The sequence below is a fragment of the Myotis nattereri genome, assembly GCF_964212035.1.
Source record: "Myotis nattereri genome assembly, chromosome: 1".
Taxonomy (NCBI): domain Eukaryota; kingdom Metazoa; phylum Chordata; class Mammalia; order Chiroptera; family Vespertilionidae; genus Myotis; species Myotis nattereri.
In genome coordinates, this window is record NC_138075.1 from 10192438 (window position 1) to 10211414 (window position 18977).

Sequence of the window (18977 nt, forward strand, 5' to 3'; positions counted from 1 at the left end):
CCTGCAGACCATGCCCTCTGGGGAGCCTTCTCTACAGCACAACCCAGGGGTCCCCGACCCACCAGGTTGGCAAGAGGCGGGGCTCGAAGTGAGCCCCAGAATCTGTGTGTCCTTTGCCCTGAGGGCTGGGCCCATGGAGACCCACGTGACTAACAGGAGGAAGATTTACCGAGGGCTGGAGGGGCCCTTCTCCCTGCTTTGAGGAGCTGAGGGAGCCTTGAGGGGCGTGCAGAGTGCAAAGCCAGAGAGAGTAGGTGCTCACATGTGGTGGGGGACCCAGCGCTCTGGGTGAATCCACAGGGAGAGGGAGGGAGGGAGGGAGGGGCCCGGGAGGCAGGGCATTGAGGTGAGAGATGATGACTTCCTGCCACCCAAGAACCACCCAGAGAGCATTTTCAGAAACTTCTGGAAGTTTCTATGGGCATGATGTGGCAATGAAGCTACTAAGATTTGGGCCATCTCAGATGCCCTGGACGCATCTGCTAACTGCCTGAGAGGGAGGAAGGCAGGCATGGAAACCATGTTTGGAGGCACTAGAACAAGCGTGTCAAACTCGCGGCCCGCGGGCTGTATTTTTGCAGCCCAGACAATATAATGGTATGGAAGAGACGTTTTAATAAAAATTTCGTAACTTAATTTTTACAATATCCTGTTATACATAATTAATAACGAACTACAACTTTCACTAATGACTGATTACTATAATCATGTTGCATTCATTTCCCTTACTGCGTAAGGCGCATAAGGCGCACCATTTCTCTCCACTAATACTAGCAGTGAATATTTTAGCAGCCGATGACCACGTCATTAGTCTTGGACTGACTTGTTTGGTGTGCGCAACTGGAAATATGTTGCTTTCAGAGAACAAGAAAAATAGTTTTATTTGTGTTACGCTTATTAATTCGTGCAGTTATTCAGTGTCTGTTAATGTTCAAGAAAAAATATTTTTATTAAAATGTTCTATTATTTTGTTAACGATACTCATTTATTTCAGCCCTTTGTATTCAGCATGTCTTTATCAAAATAAACCTACGTTGCTATGAAAATAGAAGCTTTTGTTTTCTTGTGGCCACATACACTTAAACCTTGTTTACCTGGCCCGTGTGAGCCTTGAGTTTGACACGCTTGCACTGGAGGGGCTGGGAATATTTACATCACGGCACATGGGAACAATCCCCTGACATTTTCACCCCAACAGGCAAGTTCTTGGCATCTTCAAGCAACAGGCAATTGCTGGAGCCCCTCACATACTAGTACACAGCCTGGCTGCCCCCTCCAGCCGGGGAGGGTCATGGCGAGAGGGAACGAGAGGTGGGTGGGAGGGGAGAGACCCTAAGTGCCCTCAGGATCGGGGCTGGGAGGGCACCACCCACTGAGGGGCACCAGCTGCAGGGCTCTGCTACGCGCCCCCTGACTCCTGGGGGAAAGTCCCCAAACGCGGCAGCAGATCCCGCCCTGCCCAGCACCATAACCCACTGGTCCATTTCACACCTGAGGCAGGAGGGAGGGAATTCACCCCCTCCCAGTCCATCTCACCTGTGTGCACCCCACCCTCAGGACAGGGCGGGGCCCTAGGACTCAGGGAAGAGAATGACCCGGAGGAAAGAAGGACCCCTCCCCCCTGGTCCCAGCCTGGGGGTGACTCCGGTGTCCCCGAGTGCTGTGCTTCTGCGGATGCTACAAGGCTTTCAAATCCTCATCCAGGGGAAGCGGCCCTGGAGCCCGGCAGCCCAGGGGGGGTCTCTGGTCGGGGTCTGCACGGCTGCTCTAGAGTGATGTGCACAGCGGGCCCGTTTAGCTGCTCGGGTCTGTAAAGGCAGGGGGCTGACGGGCAGAGCGAGAAACTGCCCTCACAGGGGGTGGGAGGAGCAGATGGAAACTCACCAGGGCAGCAAGGTCTGTGCTCACGGAGGGACGGACAGACGGACACACGGACAGGAAGCACAGAGGCCAGCTGATGGTGGCTTACGGGAAGGGTGGGAGGAGTCTGCCCCCCTGACCCCCACCCAACGCCCTTACCCATTAGTCTCTCACTGAAGCCGACCCAGAACTTTCCTTCAGGGCCAGGTTCTCAAGATGCCACACACCTTCCGCCCGGACCTCGCTCGGGCTCGTTAGGGAGGAATTCCAAACCAGACATCAGAAGGAACGCCTGCTCCTGCTTCTACAGACATCTCCTATCTGAGTGCAATCGTTTGTTTTTCTTTTCTGACCCCCCCCCCCCATAATTACAAGAGCTAAATTAATTCTTTTTAATTGCCTATTCTTGTAGCAGTGTAATTACCCTGTGCTAATTAGCTTTGGGGAGAAAAGGGAGTATTCCTGCATGGTGATAAAAGCATTATTTTAAAATGAAGGCCCAATTAATCAAGCAATCCTTTAAACGTGTGATGGAAAAATATTTTTAAAAAGAGACATTTTTACCTACAGTGGATATATAGTTTCCTAAGCACAATACGTGCATCAACCCTTTAAGGAAGTGACAGTGGCACATTGAAGTCAAAAGAGAGTTAACCAGGAGTGCTCTGCATATTAAACACATTATTTTTAGTCTCAAACGGTAACTGCACGTACTTTATAATCTCAGAGGGTTCTGCGGAGCTAAAGGCCGGTCCTTAGGATGTGTTTTCTGAAAACGAAACACGCATTCAGACCAGGGACACCATTCCGGAGCCATGTGGCCTGTGCCTTGCAGCCGAAACTCTTTTCCTATATCAGGAAAAATGTCGGGACGTTGGATAGGGGTAGATACTAGGATATGAGCTGGGGAACCCAGGAATCAAGTAAATTTCTGATGGAGTTTTAACTCAAATGATAAAAACCAACCACCAGGGCAAAAACATACTCACACCTGCACAGCCTGCCCCCCACCCCCACGGATGGCCACCCTGCTGGACTGGCTGAGCCACAGTGGGTGACAATCTGGAGGTCAGACCCTGCTCTGCTACTTACTGGCCATTGACCTGGAGTCACTTCTCCAAAACTAATTTTCTCTTAAAAGGAAGAATAATCCCTACTTATGTCATGGGGAGAGAGGGGAAGGGAAGGGGGTTGAGACTAAAGAGAGAGACAGATGTGCTTTGAAACCCAATGAGTCTGTAAAGACGGAGGGACCAGGCCAGCTATGCTAAGAGGACAGAGTGTCCCTGGGGCCCCGACACCCCTTGCACCCTAAGTTAATAGTGATGACCTATTGCCTCCCCGGCCTCCCACTCAGCCAATTTCTTAGGAAAATCACCTTTATCCTCAACTTGAAGACCACGGAACCCCATATCTAGGTAAAACAGCAAAAAGAGAAGCCTTCGTGTGGTGTAGCTGCTAACACTGCTATAAATCCAGGTGGGAAGCCTGGAGACGGAGTTCAGGCCCAGCGTAGGCTCACGCTCACTTAAAGGACACACGCTTGAACACTTCCTCCAGCTGAAATTCGAGAGGCCTTAAAGAGCACAGCCCCAAGCCCCACCTCGGGTCACAACTGCTGTGTCTCCGGAAGGAATCAGCTACTGGATTTCACCCCATCACCAACGTGAATCACCACTAAACACCTCCCTTCCCCTCACCACCACGGGTGGTTCCCACTCAGTCTTCCGTGCAAAATAGCTTAATGTTGAAAGTGCATCGAATCGGACAGACACCTGCGATAGAAATATTACAAAAATAAAAATACCTCTATACAAAATGAATTGTGCCTTCATTTTAGAAACCACAAATGGTTTGTGTTCATAAACCTTTTTTAATATATATTTGAGAGCTCGGAAGCGATCGGAAATTAATATTTTTCTATCTTTGAATCAGCCTCCCGCCCTTGGCCGTTCACGGGTAGCAAACTGTAAGGTTCAAGAAACTTAGCTTCAAACACTCCAAGTCCCGGATCCGGGAACTCTCTCTTCTGGTCGTGAGCCGGGCGCTGGCACACGCCTTCCAGCTCAGTGGGCTATGAGATTTGCTGGGCATACAAACAATTGGGTCTTTCAACAGGATGGTTTTGAGAGTCGGGCATTAACAAAGAAATGACAAACCCAAAGTGACAGCGCGCCGCGTCCCACGGAAGGTCTGGAATGTATGGCTGTGAACTACGAGTCCACCGCGTCTGAATCAGCACCCGTTTCGATGTCAGTCTCTCCCTCCTTCCCAAGCGCCACACCAAGCGTGTCAGCGTCCATGCAACACCACACACACAGGACCCGCTTTCCGTGAGTGTTACCTTTTTGGTCCCCATTTTGTATGGAATGATATTTTTCAAGTATGATGGTCTGTAGGACATTTCATGTTTAATATTTCATTGCTCATTCTCTGAATGCATCAATACAAGGAGAAGAATATTGCATTCTTGTTTTCTCGCTTCTGCTGTAAAAACAACAATAAACAAACCCGAAAAAACGGTTTCCATTCTTCCAATTGGTCTAGAAAAAGGGGTGGGGTGTCTGCCATCACAGCCCCGCACCCCCGGCAGGGGGAGGCCCCTGCTCCAGCAGAAGTCGGTGGCTCTTCCTCTCTTTGCAGCAAAAGCTGCCTAAGCAATGCCCGCCTCTGGCCCAGAGGAGACACTTGAGGACAACAGTCCCATTTTGCACTTGCCCCCGGAGACTTCACCGTCACCGACCACCTCATTTCTCAGGATGCCGCGAAACAGAAGGACAAACTGCATCCAGAAGTCCTTCTGAACTACGTGTCCGCGAGAGATGGGACACGCGCCACATCCTGTGACTGCAGCTCAGGGCGGCAAAGATGCTCAAATAGCAGCCCCTGCATCTCGCCTTCTGGAGGGCAGGGCTGACTCCCAGGAAGAGGAGGATGCCCAGCAGCCTGGCCGTGGCCAAAGACCATGATGGCTCTTCCTTCCAGTGTAAGAAAAGACAGCCGGTGGCTGCCAGCGCAGGGGGCTCGTGGGGGGAGGGAGCAAGGGGAGGACGCTAGGCCGGTGTCCAGAACAGCTCCCAGCGGGCAGAGCTCGGCTTTAGTCGTCTTCTCGGCACATCGGCAGGTTGACAAAGGTGAAGACGTTAAACTCGATCATGATGGAGAAGCACAGGAAGATGGCGTAGAGGACCAGCACGTAGACACCCAGCTTCCAGTCCAGTCTCCATTTGTTGAGATGGATGCCTAGGACCTGGCGGGAGAGAGGGCAAGGGTCGGGCTCGGGGCAGAGAGACACATACAAAAGGCCTTTGTACTGGGAAGCGACACACAAACCAGAACCCCACAACTTCCCCCACAGCGTGGGCTGGAGCAGAGGGGTGCTGCCAGGCATAGCCTTGCTTTGATCAGCGCAAGCCCTGCAGGCTTCAGACTTGTGCATGGCCAGGCGAGACCCTGGCCCAGCCCTGGGGGGACACATGCCAGCTGCCCTCAGGGAACAGGCCCTCCCCACTCAGACCTTCTCTAGCATCAGCTAGGGTCTTCCGCCAGGCCCTCCCTTTGCTTCAGAATTTGGTAGTCTCGGCCCCCTTCAGCGAAACTTCCAAGGCTGCTGTTGGCCTACAGTCTGGCAAACTTCAGCTTGGACCACCTTCTCCTACGTGTGTGTGTGTGTGTGTGTGTGTGTGTGTATGTGTGTTTGAGGGACAGTTTGGAACACACCCTCATTCTAAATTCTTCCCAGATTCTCCACACCTCCCTCTACTACCTTCGCTCTGACCCCTGAATTGAGGCTCCTCACGGTGGGATCATAGTCACCGCATCAGAGCAACGTCACGGGCCCTCCAACCCAGCTTTGCCACTTCCTAAACGTGTGACCTTGGGCAAGTCACTCGCCCCGAGCCTTGCTCTCTTCACCCGGTGTTTGTAAGGACTGACAAATCAGCAGAAGTAAAGAGCTGAGCACAGTCCTGGGCACATGGGGTATAGAAACCCGAGTTTTACTGCGTGCCAGTCCCCAGGCCTGGCCACATGCCCCCATCTGCCAGCTCCGACGAGCTGGGGGAGGACGTCTCTCCTAGGGAGAGACCGACTTCGTTTCCTCTGGTGACTTCTTAGCTGTCCAGGGAAGAGTGCAGTGGTGGGTGCCAACATTCTTCTCATTTTTGTTTTGTCAATTCTCATCGGGGGATATTTTTTTTCTTTTGACTTTTTAGAGAGGGGAAAAGGCAAAGGAGGGAGAGCGAGAGAAACATCGATGTGAGAGAGACACATCGACTGGTTGCCTCCTGCACAAACCCTGAGTGGGGCCGGGGATGGAATCTGCAACCCAGGTACGTGCCCTTGACCAGGGATCACGCCCCGTGCATGGGCCGACACTCTAACCACTGAGCACACCAACCAGGGCAGTTTCCAACATTATTGGCACGGATTGTGTCTGGGGTATCTGAATTTCCCTTTTTCCTCAGCTTTGCCCCTCACTGTCAGGGGGGAAGAAAGAGGGGTTTCAGAGACATATAGTGACGGGGTAGATCCGATGCAATGAAGCATGAGGCTTTTTTTTTTTTTTTTAATGTAAAAACTCACGGTGAGCGCCACGGAGCCCAGCAACAATACCACGGAGTAGACCAGGCCCCGGCTGTTGATCTTCACCTGCAGAGAAACAAACACAGGCCTGACTCTCCGGGCTGCTCAGGGCCCGTCCATCTGCAAGCCCCGCTCCCTCCCTCCCCCACCTGGAAGGCCTGTTCCACGTGAGCAGGTGGCCGTGGACCACCAGCGAACTGTGGGTTCAAGTCTGGACTCTGCTTGTCTGAGGAAAGGACCAGGAGGGGACAGGCCCGGCGGGGGCTGAGATACGGGGCAGAAGCACCGAGGAGAGCTGGGCTCACGGGGCTTCTCCTGCAGGCACCCCTCAGGCTGCTCTGGAAGCCTCCATGGAAAGTGGGCGCTGGGGTGCCAAGGAGAAGCGGGGAGTGGGGCTCCCCGAGCCCCTGGCTGGGAAAGGCCCACGGCACCATCATTCCCGTGACACGCACGTGCCTGGCGTCTGGCTCGCTTGCTAAGGAGGCGCGAGGAACTTACTGTGGATCCGTAGTTGATAACCATGGTCTGCAGACCCCACGGTATGCCGAGTCCCACGAGGATGTCGAACACGTTGCTCCCTATGGTGTTAGAGACCGCCATGTCGCCAAGGCCTGGAGGGGGCGATGGCCACGTGTCATTCGCCAGGAGCAGGTCACGGGGAATCCCCGTTCTTCCCCTTACCTGCTCTATCAGAGCCGGCCCCTAACAGGAATGCCTGCTTCACAGACCCCAGGTTTCTAAACCCTTTTTCTGAGATCCAAGGCCCACTCCCTCCGGAAGCCCACAGGGGCCTGGGGTGGGCTGAACGGTGACCCCCACGGTTCATACGTTGGAGTCCTCACCCCTAGGGCCTCAGAATGGGAATGGTTTATAGACAGGGTCTTTGCAGAGATAACCGAAGTGAGGTCACGAGGGTGGGCCCTAATCCAATATGACTGGTTCCTTAGAAAAAGGGGAAAGGTGGACACAGACAGTGCAGGGAGAACGTCACGGGGACCTGACGATGGTCATCTACAAGCCAAAGACAGGGGCCTGGGACACACGCTCCCTCGCAGCACCCAGCGAGGGGACAGGCACCAGCCGGCCAGGTGGGAGGTGTAACGAGGGTGGGAGGAGATGGCGAGGCCTCTCAGACTTGGCCGGCTGCCCGCACTGCACAGGCTGCCCTTGGAGAATCTCTGGCAGCGCTCGCTTCCGAATGTGAGGAACACAAGACCCACTTTCCCTCTCTCCAGGGCCAATCTCCCCGCTGGGCGCCTCTCTCCTCCCCTGTCTGCTCTGAGATTTCCCTCCATATTCACACTCCTGCCCCCCATACTTGCAAACTTTCATCCACAGAGGGAGACCTGTGGGGGGTCCGAGCTGGAAAGCAGCGGTAAACAAAGGCTGGCTCTTTGGTTCTGCCTTGCAAAGAGCACGCTGGTCCTGCTCACCTGGCTCAACCCACGCAGCTGGGTAAGCCCCAAGAAAAAGGACCACAAGAACCAAAACACTGTACAAGTTCTAGAGCTTCGAAGAAGCACAGGAAAACAGCTGGAGGTATAGGACACCCCCACCCTGCCTTCCTGGGACCAGAACATTCCTCGTTACTACCTCGTTTGCTAGAAGAAGTCTGGGCTTTTACCCCAGCAGGCGTGGCTCAGTGGTTGAGCATCGAACTATGAACCAGGAGGTCACGGTTTGATTCCCAGTCACAGCACATGCCCGGGTTGTCGGCTCGATCCCCAGTAGGGGGTGTGCAGGAGGCAGCCGATCAATGATTCTTCCTCATCATTGATGTTTCTATCTCTCCCTCTCCCTTCCTCTTGCTGAAATCAATTAAAAAAAAATTTTTTTTAAAAAAGAAGAAGTCTGGGCTTCAGCCCTGTGCAATCTCACATTAGGGATTTCAGAACAAGTTCATTTTCACAGAGCTGCACGCACACAGATGTGCCTCGAGGCCTGGAGTTCATCCCGGGAGCATTCTCCCCACGGGTGGAGCCCGACACGTGCTTTCCCGACGTCACAGTTTCCTCCACGGCTGAGCTGAACTGCACGTCCTAAGAGCTGTGAACTGTCATGGGGGCGGGGGTGAGGGGCCGCATGGTGATGCCGATGGCACGGGGGGCTGAGACGCGATGGGTACCTTGTCTCGCCACGATTAAGCTGGCCATGCAGTCTGGAACGCTCGTGCCCGCCGCCAGGAAAGTGATGCCCATGATGACGTCGGGGATCCCAAACGTGTACCCGATAATAGTCACCTGCAGAAGGGGGAGCGTTGCTTATCCTGAGGGCTTTTCACTTGAACACAGTCCTGCTGTGACCAATGAAAAAACCCGGAATAGGCTTTTGTTTCAAAAATATCTTATCCGTGTTCTTCCTGCCTCCCCCGGCCCCATTATAGGAGTAATATGCACTTTGGGGACCGTCACCAGGGACCAGGGTGGCAGGACGTCCTCTCCTCAGAGCGCAGGGCAGAGCACACACTGACCGGCCTGCTCGGGCTGTGCAATAAGAGACACGCTGAGGAGGGCTGACCCACCAGTGCTTAATCGTGTGGCCATGACGGTCTTCGCAAGCACAGCAGGCTGTGGCTGGTGTGTTTTTAAGGTCATACCAGACATCATACACATAGGGGCCAGGGTTATCTTTGCATTCCTGGGATGCCTCCATTTTCTTTGTCCAATCATCTTACTACCTGGCTAAGAACTTGAAGGATGGAAGGACTAAGGAAGGAAGGGTGTGCGTGCGTGTGCGTGTGCGTGTGCGTGTGTGTGCACTCTGTCCAGGTGTTCAGGAGCAAAGATGCTACCAACTGTCACTTTGCCCTGGACGCAGCCCCGGGACCTCCTATCCTTCCAGATGCTCAGTCTCCTCTTGTCCTCAGTCTCCCCAGCTGTGCCAGGGTGCCAGCCGGGATGATCCATTTAGAATGTCCCTGCATTTTGACACGGTCAATAATTTGTTTCCCCCAAAGGGCTGGCATGTCTTGTTTGGGTGGAAATTAGGCTAACATGCAGCCCTGGCTGGATGGCTCAGTTGGTTGGAGCATCATCTGTACACCAAAAGGTCATGGGTTTGATTCTCGGTCAGGGCACATACCCAGGTTGCGGATTTGATCTGTGGTTGGGGTGTGTTTGGGAGGCAACTGATGGAGGTTTCTCACTCACATTGGTGTTTCTCTCTCTCTCAAAAAAAGAAAAAAAATCAATAAAAAATATATATCCTCAGGTGAGGATTAAAAAAAAATAATTAGGCTAATCCCTGGCACTCCACTATTGTCTGTAGTAGAAATTCCCCTAAATGGGGGTCAGCTGGAGTTCATAGCCACAGGGAGACGCCTGAGCAAGGAGGGTCCTCGGACTCCTGCCAGGCCATTGCTAAGACTCTGCTTTAAGACGTGGGGGTGGGACAGGCTAGAAGGGGTCAATGGGGGAGAGAGGGGACATATGTAATACTTTCAACAATAAAGATTTAATTAAAAAAAAAGAAGTGGGGGTGGTAGAGTTACTAAGTGTCCAAACTCACTGCTAATTAGCAGAACTGATTTAATAATACTGTTATTTTCAATAATTAGAAAAGAGAAAATTTCACACATTTGTTAATTTCATCTTCCCTAATTCTCATACCCACTCAAATATCATGAAATGCTTTTTTTGTTTGTTTTACTGCAATGTTGTTTGGGGAATGCATTTTAGTAAGAGATATCACTGGATTTAAAAAAATCAAATGTAAAGATGGGCTGACACATACACAGGCGCACACATGAGCACAAACACACATACACATTAGCACACATGCACACAGGTGTGTGCATGCACACACACACGTGCACACATGCACACAGGGGCACACACACACACCAGCATCTATTTCGCCTGCATCTGACCAAGCATGGAGCAGCCGTGTTGGCTGTGTCTCATGGTGCAAACAGCTGATATCCACGGTTATGAGCAGTTTTCTCTGCTGCCAGCTCAGAGCATGGCGCCTGCACAGAGCCTTCTCCTCCCCCAGTCACCTTGTCAGACAGCGAGGATCTTCCCCGTTTTGGAGAGGGGGCCATGGTTCAGAGAAGTTGGCCACCTCCCTAAGTCTCATGGAACCTAAATGGCAAAACTAGGGTTCAAATCTGCTGCCATGTGATCCCCTCAGCCCACCTTCCCCCACCACGCTGCTCCCCTCGGGTTAAGGGAGCAGTGGCCCTTCTGCCCCCGAAACCAAGACTGGCTCGCCCTTCCTGCAGCCGGCATCGGGTGTGAGGAGGACAGTGAACGCTGACAGTGAGCTTCACAACAGAAATGCAGCCATCCTGTACCACACCTGCTCTGTGCGCTCCTGGCCTCCCCAGGCAGGAGGAGGAGGAAGGGGAGGGGAAAAGGGGGGAGAAGGAGGAAGAAGAGATGGAGGAGGGAAAAGAAAGGAAGGATCCTACAGGGGGTCCTTCTTGGCCCAGCCCAGCCAATGAAGGTTTGTACTGAGAGCTGTGATGCGTGGCCGGGGAGCTGCCCAGGAGCTATGCCAGGGCCTCTCCGCCTACAAAACTTCAGCCCAAATGGCACTGAAAATTCCAGCAATAAACTGAGAGGCCGTTCAGGATAGTGGGTTGAGATCATAAACTCAGGAGAATAAACCAGGGCTCTAATCCCAACCTAGAACTCACGAATGATGTAACTAATTGTGTATTAGATGCTAATTGTGTAACTAACTGGGCAAATTACTCAATCTCTACGCCTCAGTTTCCTCACCTGTAAAATGGGCATAGTAAAAACGGTCGTTATGAGGACTAAAAGAGTTTATATACAGTTTATACATGTGCCTGAACGCAGAAGGGGGACAGGAACATTCCTTGGCAAGGGGCATAGAGGGCTGCTTGTATTCAGCTCCCACTGACTCCAGTCTCCCTCACATTCCCCCGGGACCCCGGAAAGGATGGGGGCCTAGTGATGAGCCCTCTAGAACTCTTCACAGTGACATCTTCAAGGGATCTGGCCCAGTCCTTGACTTCCAGTCCACGCCACCCCCGCCATATTATCTGCCCATCCTGCCAGGTGCAGAGGCTCATCTCCAATCCCCCGTGCCTGCATTGCATGCAAGTGCCACGCTGTATCTGTCTGGGCATCCCTGGTGCATAGCTCAGCAGCATGCACCTCTGCCATTACCCCTTCTCACTGAGAAATAAGCCAAGGTCAGGGAGGGTGGCAGCTTGCCCAAGGTGGCACAGCAGTGCCTGAGTTCGCTCTCCCACCTCTAGCAGGTGCTGGGCAGGGGCTGTCTGTCCGGTCCACCCGGCTCCCGCCACTCACCAGCCACACCATTAGGTAGGAGAAGACGGCGATCCACAGCGTGGCGGTGAGGAAGGTGACCATGAAGAACTTCTCCCAGCGGGGCTTGCTGCAGTTGGGGATGGTGACGCCCAGGAGGAAGATGAGCGGCCAGGTGAACACCCACTTGGCTTTGTCCCCTCTTGCCTCTGCAGGGGGATGGGACGGAGCAAGCAGGGAGGAGAGAAAAGCACACGTTGGGAGTTACACGCCTGTCCGTCTACCCGTCCGTCTATTTTTTCAAGTCAAACAAGAGAATGCTACCAAAGTGACTCTGAGCAACTGATCTCCCAGAATCACAGACCTCCATCAGGTCACCCCAAAAGTGATCTTAACAACAGAATTCACAAAGTATTTGTTGATCGAATAACTTCAGTCAGTCCAAATCCCTCAGAGTAAGGAAAGTGAGACCCAGAGTAGGAACAGACTTGCCCAGGGTAGCGGGAATGGGGATGTGGAATTTGGATGGGCTTTGGAATCAGACAGACCTGGGTTGGCATTCAAATGGCCTGGAGAAATCTCATCAACTATACTTCCTCCTCTGAAAATAACAGCTGCAGTAACAACAACACAACAATCAATGCATGGAACACTTGCTCTGTGCACCAGGCACAGCCCTAAGTTCTTTGTATTCAGTAGTTTCTTCATCTGTTCAATGGGAACATTTCTCTCTTTCTTGGTTGTTGCAGAAAGGACATGATACAATGTACGTAACACACTCATGTACATGAAACACGCAGCAAAGGGAGAGCCCAGCCTGGCACACAGTAGGCACTCTGGACATTTCAGCTCCTTTGCTCCAAGGTCGCATACCCAGCCCGTGGCAGGTGCAAGACGAAATTGTGGGTGTCCAGGCTGGCGGGTATGACCTCGCTGGCTCCTACCAAGGGAATCCACAAACGATTCACCCCAGGAAAAGCAGCCTCCATACACCGCAAGTACGAGCGTAGTGTGCTTAACAAGCCACTGGGTAGGGTGTGCACATGCAGGCTCAAAACCAGCGCGTGGGTGATGCCACTTGAAATGAGGAGGGGGGACCTAGGAAAATTCTCTGCTCCACAGAGGCAGTGAGAACACCGGCCAAAATGGTCACAATCGACCCTTTTCAGAACTCTGGAAACTAACCAAAGGCTTGTAGCAATCCAGGGAGTGTCTCCTTAAGAATATTGACTGGATCTCAGTAAGAATAGTGAGCTCTGTGGAGGTTTAACTTGCCCTGTTTCCATTTCCTCTCACCAGCTCTGCAGAAGCCTGAAGACAGCATCCTGTTAGCCCACTGCAGGGTGCAGGAGAAGGATGGAGTCCTTCTGAGTCCATTCCCAGAGAACAGGCGTTACTTGACCTGCCTAGTGCAATCTTGGAAGATCCTGCTTCCAAGGGTGTCCTTTTACCTGAACCGGAGCTCAGACAACGTGAATAGCCTTTTCCTTCGGGCATTTGTTGGAAACAATTGGAGGCCATTGCTGAGCATCACGCTTCTGAAGGTGGTGGGACAGACAATACGCGAACCAAAAAACGTACAAAGAAAAGCTAGGGCATGTGGTATCTATAGAGGCTTCGCAAAGCTCCTACAGATTTCTGGGAATCTGAAACCCACAAGCACGTGTAGGGCTGTGCCGAGGATTATTCGAATGCTCAGGAAAAGCTGGAGAGTGCTCTGAGCTTTCACCCCGACCTAACGTCGAGGCTCTGAGCAAGCAAGAAGTAAAGGCCGCGGTGGGGTTGTAAACGGCCTGCTTGAGTGTTGAAGATCTGCCCTCAAATACACAGAACCCATCAGAGACGACTGGGAGACTCACTGGATCCAGACACCTAAGGAAATCCCTGCGCAATCATTAGATGACCCTGGGCTAACCTAGCAGGTATTTCAGTGGCCACACGCAACAAAAAATACAGGCTTTACAGGATTATTTGAGCAAAGTCACTATACAAATGACAACAATAAATAGTAATAATAAGCAGACTTGAAGGGAGAAGAGTATGTTTTCTAGAGTTGTCCAATTATATTATTTTAAATGCCCCGTTTCCAACAACAATAAGAACAACAATTTAGGAGACATGCAAAGAAACAAGAAAGTACAGCCCATACACAGGAAAAACAGCAGTCATAAAGAACTATCTCTGAGGAATTCAAGACATTGGATTTACTAGACAAAGACTTTAAATCAGACATTTTAAAATATGCACAAAGAAGTTTTTTAAATGCCTAAAAATGAAAGGAAAGTATGAGAATAATTTATCACCATAGAATATCAGAATACAAAAGTAAAGAGTATGAAAAAGAGCCAAAAAAAGATTCTGGAGTTGAAAAGCACAATAACTAAAATGAAAAATTCATGAGAGAGGCCCAACAGTAGATTTGAGTAGGAAGAAGAAAAATATCATTAGCCTTGAAGTAGGTCAATGAGATTATCTTGTCTCAGGAACAGAAAGAAAAAGAATAAAAAGAAATGAACTGTGTCTCAGAGACCTATGACACACCATCAAACATGACAACACAGGCATAATGAGGGTGCCAGGCAGAGAGGAGAGAGAATAAGGGGAAGGAAGAACATTTGAAGAACTCATATTAAAAAAACTTTCCAAATCTGATGGAAAACATTAATATATACTTTCAGGAATACACATTCATCTCAAATTCACATGGAACCCTCTCCAGATTAAATGATGTTACATCATAAAACAAGCATCAATAAGTTTAAAAGGATTTAAATCATGCCTAGTATGCTCTACAATCATTCCACAATGGAAAGAAATTAGAAATCAGTAACAGAAGAGAAACTGGAAGATTCACAAATGTGTGGAAATTAAATAACACACCCCTTAATAGCCAATGGGTCAAAGAAGAAATCACAAGAGAAATTAGAAAATACTCTGAGATGAGTGAAAATGAAAACACCACATACCAAAACCTTCGGGATGTAGTTAAAGTAGTACTTAGAACTTGATAGCTACAAATGACTATATTAAAGATCTTAAACCAGCGACCCAATGTCTTCCTCAAGAAACAAAAACGGTAGAGCAACTGAATCCAAAGAAAACAGAAAGAAGGAAATAATTACGATTGAAGTGGAAATAAGTGAAAAAGGAAATTAAAAAAATGAAAGAATCCATGAAACTAGAAGTTGGTGATTTAAAAAGGTCAACACAATTGACAAAACTTTAGCTAAAAGGACCAAGCAAAAAAAGAGAAAAGACTCAAATGATTAAAATCAGCAATGAAAGAGTGTCATCGCCACGAGCCTCACAGAAATAAAACGAATTACTAAGGACTACGATGAACAACTGTGCCCAAGAAGTTAGATAACGTAGGTACAACAAACAAAGCTCCACAAAGACAGAAACTTACCCAAACTGACTAAAAAAGATAGAAAAGCTGGGTAGATTTATAATAAGAGATTGACATAGTAATAAAAAAAAAAACTTCCTTTAAAGTAAAGCCAGGACCAGATGGCTTCATGTTGATTTCTACCAAATGTTTAAAGGAGAATCAGCATGAATCCTTCAAATATTCTTCCAAAAGATAGAAGGAGAGAGAACATTTCCAAGTGCTCTCTCTGAAGCCACTGTTACACTGATATCAAAGGCAGACACCAAGAGAAGAGAACACTGCAAGACCAATCTCCCTTATGATTACAGATGCAAAAATCCTTAACAAAATTCTGGTCAACTGAGTCAAATAACATAATAAAAATTATTATACACCTGGACGAAGAGGGACTTATCACAGGAATACAAGCTTGATTCAGCATATGAACTTTAACCCATCCAATATATACCAGGGCAACAGAATAAAGGACAAAACTGCAGTCATGTCCATTGAGGCAAAAAAAAGGCATTTGACAAAATCTAACGCCTTTTCATCATGAAATTCTCAATGATCTAGAAATAGAAGATAATTTTCTCAATCGGTAAAGGGCATCTACAATGAACCCACAGTTAACATCACACTTAACGAGGAAAGACTGAAAGGCCAGGTCAACATTGTGTGGAAGGTCTAGCTGAGGAAACTAGGCAAGAAAAAAAAGTAAAAGTAATTCAGATGAGAAAGAAAGAAGGGAAAGTATCCCTATTTGTAGCTGGCATGATCTTACAAAAGAAAATCTCAAGTAATGCACACACAAAATAATTACAACTAAAAAGAAGTTCAGCCAAGTTGCAAGATACAAGATCCATGTACAAAATTCAGGTATACTTCTATACAATAGCAATGCACAATCCAAAAATGAAATGAAGGAGATAATTTACCATAGCATCAAAGAGGAAAAAAATGTTTGTGAATCAATGCAACAAGAGAAGTACATGATTTCTATGCTGAAAATGATCAAACATCATTGAAGGAAGTTCAAGACAGATTAAATACATGGAAAGACATACTGTACAGGGATCAAAAGACTTAATGCTAAGGTGGAAATATTTCCCTAACTGATCTACAGATTCAATGTAACCCCTATTAAAATTCCAGCTGATTTTTTTTTTTTGCAGAAATTGATAAGCTGATTCTAGTATTATTATGAAAATGCAAGGGAACTGGAATAGCCAAACCCATCTTGAAAGAAGAAGAAAGTTGGGAGCTCTCTGGCTTACACCTGCCTGAATCGGGTTTCTCTAGCATTAAGAGAGTCTGAACTAATTCATGGTTTCAATGATTACAAGGTCTGGGGCTACTGGGGGGATGGAACAAGGTTTACACCAAGGGACATCGCCCCAACACCACCAGGAGCCCCTCCGGCCCCCCATCCATTCCTTCAAGTGCAATGTCAGAGACATCTGAGAAATGCTCCTACCATGGGCTCTGAGAAACACGCAAACATAAGCAAGAAGATAAAGGGCTGCTCTTGTTCTTTCACTAAGCTTTCAGATTTCTCTTTTGAAGTGGAAAATGACAATTTAATTATGTAAAAAAATCTTTAAAATGAACTGTAGCAAAACAGATGACTAATCATTGTGAAGGATAAATTATGAACAGATGCAGCTGCTTGTGAAAAACTTCAAACAAATTAACTTGGACAGTCAACTAACTAGACAGTCCAATGAAGGGCGTGGTTAACTTAAGGCGTGTGGGGATGTATGTGTCACTGGATGTTGTCAAGTAGATACTCACGGACCCTGGACGTAGGAGTGATCTAGAGCACAGCTCCAGACTAGTGGTTCTCAAACCTGAATATAAATCGGAACACCCCTGGAGAGCTTGTTAGAGCCCCAGATCTAATGATCTGGCAGGTGAAACTGGGTGGTGGGGGGGGGGGGGGCAAGAATTTGCAATTTCTAATAGGATCCCAGGTCCTGGTAATGCTATTGTCTTAGAACCACTTTTTGAGAATCACCAGTCTAGATGAACTCCATTTAAAAACAATATAGCCCTAACCGGTTTGGCTCAGTGGACAGAGCATCGGCCTGCAGACTGAAGGGTCCCAGGTTCGATTCCGGTCAAGGGCATGTACCTTGGTTGTGGGCACCTCCCCAGTGGGGGGTGTGCAGGAGGCAGCTGATCGATGTTTCTCTCTCATCGATGTTTCTAACTATCCCTCTCCCTTCCTCTCTGTAAAAAAATCAATAAAATATATTTTTTAAAAAATAAAAACAATATAATTAACATATCATCAAATTTACCTGCTTAAACAGACATGGTTTTTAGCAAATTAGAAAGCTGTGTAATTATCACCACTATGTAATTCTGAAGACTTTCATCACCCTCCAGGAAAACCCCCATGCCCATTAAGCTTCCTTCCCCATGCCCTCTCCTCACTCAGACTCCGGCAACCACTAATCTACCTGTGTCGATAGACTTGCCTATTTTGGACATTCCATTGCGTCTGGCTTCTTTCAAATACCATATGTCTGCAAAGTGCACCCATGCTGCAGCATATATCAGTCCTGCCTTCCCTTTTATGGATGAAGAATCATCCACTTTATGGATATACCCTGTTTCGTTTATCCATTTATCACTTGCTGAATATCTGGGTTGTTTCTACTTTTTGGCTGCTATGAACACTCATGTATAAGTTTTTGTGTGTGCATTTCATTTCTCTTGGATAGATAACTGGGGGCGGGGGGGAACTGCTGTGTCATGCAGTGACTATGTTTAACTCTTTGAGGAACTGCCAGACTGTTTCCCACGTGGCTGCACCAAGAGGCAAGAACACTTGCTGTTCCTCCATCCCACTGGCAGGCTCGCTGCCTTAAACACTCAGCAAACTGGCGATGGCAGGGTGGAGCTGCTGGGTCCCTGGGTTTGCAAACGACACAGACCCAGCAGCTGGCCTCCTCCCTCCCCCTTCCTTCCTGCCGCCCCTTGAATCCCAGAGCGGGCGTCCAACTCAGCCGAGGGCCCTCTTGCCAAGGTCAGCATTGCGAGCAGGCAGAGGACAGCACTTTGGTGTCAGGTAGGCCTGGGTACCAGCCCTACCCGTGGCACCTGCTCACCTGTCTGTGGCTTCCTGAGCCCCCGCTTCCTCATTCCTGAAGTGGGGACCACGCCAGCCATTCAGCAGAGCTGTGTCAGACCCTAAGTACTGAACATAAGGTGCGGAGTGCAATGCTTGATGGAGGATGTGTCTGCCAAGCTACAAACTGGGGCTGACCCTCCTCTGCCTCACTATGGGATGGAAGCCACATGGGTCCCTGACCAGGTTTGCTCTAAGGTAAGTCATCTGTTAAGACCTAACTGAGAGCAGAATGTTATTGCTTTTCTCCAGGCTGCACGACAACATGGAAGAGGACATGCTGAGCTGGCCTTCAGCAGCCTCATTCCAACCTCCTTCACTAGTGTCTGCAGAGGCCTCTCCCAGAATCCCTTGCAGCGGAAGTTCAGGATTCATAGTAGATTCCCCGATTTGAAGAGGAGAATTGAGGTAGGGCCAGGCTACCTTTCGGCCGCTTCAGATGCATTCCTGTTAAATTAGGGCATCCGTGCCCAGGCACTAGACAATCCCGGAGACCTGACCAGCATCCCAGTGTCCAGTTCGTGTTGCTATGGGAGTCAAGACACAGCTATGGCAGGGGCCTCCTGGTCCCGGCTCACAGCTCCGGTGCTGAGCTTTTGAACTCAACAGTTCTGATGCATTGTGGCTCCCTGCCCCCCAGTTCTGGCATGGTGGCAGTGCCACGCCGGTGCCGAAATTACAGTGCCCTTCCCATGACTGTGTAACGCACCTATGCCTCTGTACTTCCATTTTCTTGCATCGGAGATGGGCGACATCCTTCATCTTCTCATAATGCTAGAGGCGTGTG

The 18977-nt window shown here is 49.4% G+C and overlaps 1 protein-coding gene across 2 annotated transcripts in view; it reads right to left on the bottom strand.

The window, feature by feature from the left end:
- Positions 1-4246: 4246 nt before the first annotated feature.
- SLC24A4 (solute carrier family 24 member 4) overlaps positions 4247-18977 on the bottom strand; it is a gene marked incomplete at its 5' end in the record, with an annotated part of 115838 nt that continues 101107 nt past the window's right edge. For both annotated transcript variants that reach the window (XM_081099115.1, XM_081099114.1), the window contains 5 exons: positions 4247-5110; positions 6445-6510; positions 6943-7055; positions 8570-8684; positions 11727-11893. In XM_081099115.1, the coding sequence (XP_080955241.1) occupies positions 4958-5110; positions 6445-6510; positions 6943-7055; positions 8570-8684; positions 11727-11893 (614 nt within the window). In that variant the 3' untranslated portion in view covers positions 4247-4957. The remainder of the gene's footprint in view (positions 5111-6444; positions 6511-6942; positions 7056-8569; positions 8685-11726; positions 11894-18977) is intronic.